We start from the raw sequence: 7,519 nt of genomic DNA, 5'->3' as shown, positions 1-7,519 counted from the left end.
GTAGAAGGGACATGGATCTGCATGGGCGGTTACGGTTGGTTCAGGGGCGAATGGGTTAAAGAGATTGAAATATGAGCTGAAATAGCTGCCATGAATCTTTCAAAAATGTTTTTGCAAGCCTCCAAAAATTACCACAAAATGTACAACAACACAAAAAAAACACATAATATAAGCTAAATGATAGATGATGGATGTAAGAGCTGTTCTCCCTGCACATCATAACCATTTAATTTTACAATTCTCTCTTAGTTATTTTAGATTATCATTATAGTATAACATATTATGCGTAGTTTAAATATTTTTTACTTTTATATTTTATCGGTAATTCCAATAATTTAATTATGAATTGTGTCCCCAAATTAGTATGGGATTGTTCCCAAGCTATACGGCTCCGACACATTAATAAAGCTTTCTACTCTATAGATAACGCTGAATGAATAAAATCAGACATCGCCAACTGTACCATGCGTAGCAAGATATAAAATGCTTAACTTGCATTGTTGTAGATGCAAGTAAATGTTACATATAATTTGAAACCTCTTGCTTTTTGCACACATCTCGACTTAACATACAACAACGGCCTAACATTTCTTGAGGCAAAACGCTGGGAAAAGTCATGATTTGGATACCAAAAGTTATTCTAAGACTATTATACTTTGATATCCTTTACAGACAAGAAACTTCATTGAAAAGCCGGAGTGAAAGTCACAGAAGCGAATTTCAAGACAAGTGCTTGCAGAGATCATGTTAACACAGAAATGAGGCATTCTTACGCAAACAAAATGCAAAAAATGCATCATCAAAATTTTAATGCATCCCAGGATGCAAGATGTTGACTTACAGAACTCACTCCACTCACGTTGAATCTTGAATAGAGTTTGTTGTTTGAGCGACGTGTAAAAAAATTTTGAACAAAGCCAATTCACATTGTGGCTGCCATATTGGATTTAACTACGCAAAGGGGCCTGGAAACAATTTACACATCTGGGAAACTTTAATGAGCTCCTGCCATGTTTGTTCATTGTTTGATTGACTGTGCTGGTCGAGTACCCACTTAAATGTGCCCGTAACATGGCAATGAAATGTGAAAAGGGGGGAAGACAATCAGTTTTTGGACAAATGGCTGAAATAGTTTGGATGGCTGCAAACAAGAATCTTAGGCGATGACTTATTGATGATTTGTAAGGATTACACAAAAGCTGGAAAGAAGAAGGCGTTCACGACTGGATGCAAAAATTTGCAAAGATAGGCACTTGTTCATCACAAGTCAGGTGGATCACAAAAGTTTGGCAAAAGTGTTGCTTCAGCAACATCTCAAAACCACAAGTGACTATGCTAGCTTATGTTTTCAAACAAAAAAAAGACGATAAAGCTTAGGTAACAGTAATTTGGCAGTCACTCTTTCTCATAACTACAACAAAAAGAATTTCTTAGGGGAGGGTCACCAATTTGACTGGACATGTGGGTCTGAGGACCCAGATTGAAAAATCCTAGTGCCATCCCTGTTGTTTGTTTACTTTTTATCCACAGAAATTCTCTACCCACAGTCGACAAGACGCATTAAGTTTTGGTTTTTAGACACCCGTGTGGGCTACTTGTCTAAAATTTTAACCGCCTGCAGGATTATTGTAGGCACCTCTGGTGAATGGGCACCCATTAGGCAGCAGCCTTGTTGCGTAAACCTCTTTTCCAAATATCTTGCATATGAATTATTGAACAGTCCTGTTTCCTGGCAAGACTTTTCGTGCATTCATATTTTTTCATTTCCCAGATTCTGGACTTTCTGTACTGAATGTTTTGCATTTTATCATTTTGATTGTGTAACAGCGAAAACAAATAATTGATTTTCATTTATCAATCTTACAAGTACACAAGGTTTTACATCCCCTTACCAATAACTCTTATTACCCACCCCTCCCCTGCTTCCAGCACGCTCCCCTAATTTTGAATCACTGCTAGTTTTAGCAGCAAAACTTGAACATTATTTTTCACTATATACTAACAAAAACTGACCTGCGAAAAATGATGTTGAACAACTGCATCATGTTTGGGGATCCCACAGGAACCTCATTTGTGTACGTGATTGTCATCTGCACAGGATCACCATTCAGTTTGGTTAGATTCAGTACAGTCTCAACCTCTGGAAGGCGGATGGGGAGAAACAGCATCATTCCATCAAAGGCGTGGACTGAACCAATCACATCTTTCTGGCTTTTCAAAAGGCCTACACGCACTCTCTTAGAATCTTGTACAGGCTGGTAGCTGACATTGTACTGGTATACACCAAAGTTTGTTTTAGTCTTGAGCTTAAAGTGATTTGTCAGCAAGGTTACCGGTCCACCAGACAAACCCTTCTTATCTGAAATATGGGCTGGCTTTGAGGCTACATCACAGTCTGGGTCCTCCCTCAATCGACACCGATCGCGCGATGGCCTTTGTTCACTGACGCTCATCCCTGCCATGGCCTGAGTTGGTGGTGCGGGAGCTGGTTTTTGCTCTTGTGTTACAGGTGGTCTCTGTGGAACAGGAGCCGGAGCTTGAGCTGCTTGTGCTGGCGGAGGACCTCGCGATCTTCCTCTTCCTCCTGGGGGAGCCTGCTCCTGCTGCGACACATCTCCGGGTCTTCGGGCCTGATCTCCACCGCGACCGCGGCCGCGGCTTCTTCCCCTTGCTCGACCCGTCATTTTCCTCTGCTGCTAACTACCCGCAAAAAGAACAAACCCTGCAAAGCAAAACAAGCACCAATCAAGCCTAACTCAAAGCATTTGACATACTGCAAAAAGTTGTTCTTTTTCAAGCAAACCCAGGACTTATGCATCGGTCAAATCGAAGCTTCAACATGCCCCCCCCCCCACCCCCCGGGCATTTGACACCTTTGCCGTCCCGGGGAGGAGGGAATTTGATTATCAGAGTCTTCCAGGGGGTGGGGAATTAGTCATGGTGTAGTAATCTCAATAGGTGGGATCTTTTTTTTATAGAACGCTTTGTATGTTGCATGACAAAGAAAGGCTGAGCATTCAGTGACCTTGTAGCAGCGATTTCCACCGCTTTGCACGAGACTTTTGTTCGTAGTAAATACGCTAACGGTGTTTCTCAGTTTTTGTTATATTTATAAATATTTTGTTGGACAACTGAAGGTGTTTCCGCGGTCCGTTTCTGTCATTTTTGTGCCTGTGAAATGTCCCCGGGGTGGGGGCATTTGATCACCTGAATGGACCCTAGTGTGGGGCATTTGAATGGCATTTTGGCCCGAGTAGGGGGGAATTTGAACAATAATTTTCCAGAAAGTCAAATGCCCGCGGGGTTGCCCGGGGGGGGGGGGGGCATGTTGAAGCTTCGATTTGACCGATACCTTAGCAAACGACAAATGTTTCACGCTTCAATGGCAACCAGCTTCACGTGGTTGTGGAGTATCATACATATGATCAACAGCTGAGAATTGTCAAAAAATGAAAGCATACTATTACACTGCTTTCGTAGTTTTCAAAATATAACCTCAAACTTCACAGTGGAATAACGGGGACAATCACTGTAGCCTGCATAATTTGACCTACTAGGCCATTCTTGTTTATTGAAAGCCAGCTCGTCGAGGAATTATGCAAACGGAACGGCGTCACACAGGGTCAAACACATAAACAAAGGATCTTAGGCGGGCAGAATAAGCCGAACTGAGTACATGGAGAGTCGAAAAAAGAGACTAGGGCCGTCCAAATTCGGGGTTAGGTATGAAAACCAACGTGCTTCATGACAGAGCGAACGTACACTCGCCTCGTGGTTTCTTATCTGAGTCGACGTTCTGGATTATCATGAAATTCAGGCGTTCTCATGAGTTCTCATGACTTCTGAGGAAATATCTTTTTCAATTGCTCACCTGTCGCCTCTCAAACAGTTACGATGTAAATCTGGCCAAAAATTGCCTTGATTCGTGGATGAAAAACAACCCAAACGGACAAACTCACCTAGTCTCTGGATCGCTTCTTGTTTCCCATTGAAAGCATGGACTGCGAAAGACAAGATGCAGTCGTGATGGTCACGTGTCATTTCTTCTTGATCATGATTGGTTCTGTTCTGAGAAGATCCGGGAGATTTTGTGACACCTTGAAGTGACAAAGATTCGCTTTGAAATCATCATCTCACAAGCTTCTCACACGTTTTTTCCGACGAGATATTTAAATCTTTTTTTTAATCAACCGATATTTTTCATTCTTACGGTACAGCTACGTTCTGAGCATTTGAAAGCTAACGTGTTTGGTATGTTGTTTAAGTAAGTTTAAAGCCGTGTTCATGATCATGTCATGATTGACAGTGTATTCTTTGAGAAGTTTTAATTGTTATTGCAATTAGACAAAAGCTCCTTGTCTCCCAAATAATGCACGCAAATGCGCAACCATTCAATTACATAAAGTCACTTCTAGCAAAACAAAACTTTTAAAGTGTGTTTTGAAATCGTTCAAAGAGAAAGCGAAAAGAAAAAGGGATAAATAACATCTCGTCTGAGGCGCCTTCTTTTCTTGAGCTTTGGGTTTCAAATTTCATTCCAGGGTGTGAAAGATTTCCCGCCATTTTTCCGGGGCGCGACCCGCGCGAAATGATTTTCCACGTGCTCTCAATGGCGCTTTGAGTAAGCCTCCAGACAGGGGCACCCAACGAGAATATAGTTCAAAACCCCTTAAACATAGCATTGTTAAACTATTTTAGTATTTAAACGGTAGATACAGGCATATTTTTATCCCCTAAAAATTTTTCATCTGTTCAGATTTCCTAGCTCAAAGTCTAGTGATCCGAAAAGTTATTGTGTTGACTTCTAAGAAGTGGCTTCAGTCGGTGACCTCACAGGTTTTTACACCAAGTATGGGCCTTTTCATGGTGATGTGGTAGAATAAAATGCCAAAAATTAGGTCTTCATGAACTGTTTTTGATGAAATGGAAATATAAGACTTCAGCCCAAAATAAACGTCAAACTTCACACCGTTATGCCAGACATAAAAGTAATTTGCTTATGCATTAAGGACATGGGCAGTTTGTCAACTTTTGCAGACCCGAGCCACAAGTAAAAATTATGTGACAGACTCTTCTTATGGAGAAGGCAGGGACCTTTCGCCGGCTTCGAGTGCTCTCGAAAAATTGCATTTCTGACTCACAATATAATATATCCGGCTTCTTGTTTTTCACGCTATTCAAACCGCATGTAAAGTAGGTTGAATATGACAGAACAAAAGGAGATTAGCCTAGGATCATATGAAACAAATTCGTGATATTATATTCCGAAGCAAGAAAAGACGTTTTTGAAAGACGGACGTCAATCGCAAGTGGACTTTTTTCAATCTTGGGCAGTAGTTTTGCCAAAATTTCACGCAAATTGTCTCTTCAAGAATGAAGGCTCTTGGAAATACAATCCTGGTAGTGTCAAGGCCAATAAAAATTTAAAAGGTTCCACTTCCGGTTGCCGTGAGTAGCTCCGATTACTGCTGGATCACGAAAAGCCAGTCAGGCCATGCAAACGAAAGTCGCCTGGCCTGAAACGGAATAATTTGGAGGTTAGGGTCTCCGAGCTGCTATATCTCTTGTATCGGGTAGTCAAGTTTGTTTTCCATGGTAATTTCAAGAAAGGAATTTTCAAGAAAATTTACACGGATTCAGTAATAACAAATTAGAACGAACGATGCCTTCAACGAAGGCTTTTTAGGGGTCGTAGAAGCGCCGGCCACATCGGGCGGGTCACAATAATTTATAGTATGTTGGTGATTTCGGCGTACGTACGTGTGAAGAATCGTACAAAATGTAAGACAAGGGTATTTCTTTTTTAAAATCTTGCACACACGGATCCTTGGTTTTTACGACTGTTTTGGAGCTCTTTTATTGATCTCTTGATCATAACCAGATACATTTTCTTGTTTTAGTATAGCCGAGCCAAACCCTTGCTGGAAAACTTTTTTCTGTATAACTTGATCCCATTTATCTTAACAATGTCACGAAGGTTACAAAAGCATGCTGTATGTGATTAGAAAGTACGGGCGTCCAAATAGAAAAGAGAGAAACAAAACCAAAAAAAGGAAAACAATCACCTGAACGTGCATTGTATGTTGAAACGGATACTAGACCATGCAAAGAACTACATTCATTGATTGAAAAACTATTGTTCTGGGTTCATATTGACACAGCTGATTAACAATATTAATTGAAAAGGGGGGCTTTTATAATGGTGGAATCAGTTTTAAACATCGCCAACTTTTGGCCGGTTGGGTACATGGGTGTTTCAGAACACGGTTTAAAAGATTTCGGGACCAGACTGCTTGATACATTGAGTGAAGATCCCGAGCTTCCTTTGAAGTCCAAGACAAAGAAAAATGGACTCTGGCGCCATTGTCTGTGAGGTGACAAAATCGATTGTTCCGGCAACAGAGATTCGGCTGCTTGCTAGCGCCGCTAAAGTTCACCGCTGCGTGTGCTTGTTCACCGTAACTGGACAGCAGAAAATAGGCCCGGAATGAAGTGGACTGGACAGCTAAACTGAGGAAATCTACGCGCGTTCGGTTGCTCAGGGGGGTAGCGTGAGGTCACGGAAAGAAAGTTTGGACCTCCGAAGGTACTGCAAACTAGGGGGAGCTGAGGGCATGCTCCTCCAGAAAATTTTTCAGATTTATGGGGTCAGAAAGTCTTTTTCTATTGTGTCAATTTGAATCAATTTGTTTGTCTTGTTTTAGAATAGTTATTGACTTTCTATTATTTTCCCTTATATTCTTCTTTTTTCAGTGTTTTAGCATGACAACGCTAACCGTGATAATAAAGTCTGCGTTCGATTTATTTTGACTACCTTATTACATGACGTTTTCACAACACGTTTATTTTATTTTTACGTTGCGCAAGTTTGGTTTTGCGAAATTTCTGCACTTTGAATCACCTTAATTTCGCGCTCTTCAGTAAGTCAAGACACCATTTTTTGTGAACGACTTCATCAGCACCAATGCCACATTGCATCAGAGGGTCCATATAAGAACAGAAACAACAAAGAAGTTTTTGTAACGATGGCCCAGGAATTAAGTCTTTTCGTAATACGGTGTTGGAGTATGAGCCACTCGCCAGACTCGCAGATTGGTCTATCCTATAGTGGTTTGATTTTTGCCTGTGTACAGACGCTCCCCCCCCCCCCACTCCCCTCAGAAAAAAAATCGGGAAGAGAGAAGTCGTCTCCCTCGCCGATTCTTTCTGAGGGGAGTGAGGGAGGGGGGGGGGGCGTCTGTACATAGGCTATTTGATTTTAACTTTTCGTTGAGAGTCCCAGGCTCACTGTCATTGGCAAAAATTGGGAACTTGCACATTTTTATATATACTTGACGAGCAAGCAACCAAGGACTTTTTTGAAAGTCGACTTCAAAGCCCTCGCTAAAAATAACCCCATGTCAGACTGCTGACAATGTCAAAACCACCGGACATAATATCAAGTGGGATCATTTTGAAATTAAGGGCCGAGTAAATCAGATTAATTGGATTGTCACTGACTGTAAAAAAAAGATGAGAT

The 7,519-nt window shown here is 41.3% G+C and overlaps 1 protein-coding gene across 1 annotated transcript in view; it reads right to left on the bottom strand.

Moving 5' to 3' along the window:
• Window positions 1-4,001, bottom strand: part of LOC140951535 (piwi-like protein 1) — a 37,747-nt gene extending 33,746 nt beyond the window's left edge. The window contains exons 1-2 of the mRNA XM_073400806.1: window positions 3,960-4,001; window positions 2,014-2,722 (exon numbers count right to left, since the gene is read on the bottom strand). Of these exons, the coding sequence (XP_073256907.1) occupies window positions 2,014-2,684 (671 nt within the window). The 5' untranslated portion in view covers window positions 2,685-2,722; window positions 3,960-4,001. The remainder of the gene's footprint in view (window positions 1-2,013; window positions 2,723-3,959) is intronic.
• Between the last annotated feature and the right edge of the window lie 3,518 nt (window positions 4,002-7,519).

This window comes from Porites lutea, chromosome 11 (assembly GCF_958299795.1).
Source record: "Porites lutea chromosome 11, jaPorLute2.1, whole genome shotgun sequence".
Taxonomy (NCBI): domain Eukaryota; kingdom Metazoa; phylum Cnidaria; class Anthozoa; order Scleractinia; family Poritidae; genus Porites; species Porites lutea.
The sequence above is the reverse complement of the archived record's forward strand: the minus strand, read 5'-3'. Positions and strand labels throughout refer to the sequence as shown.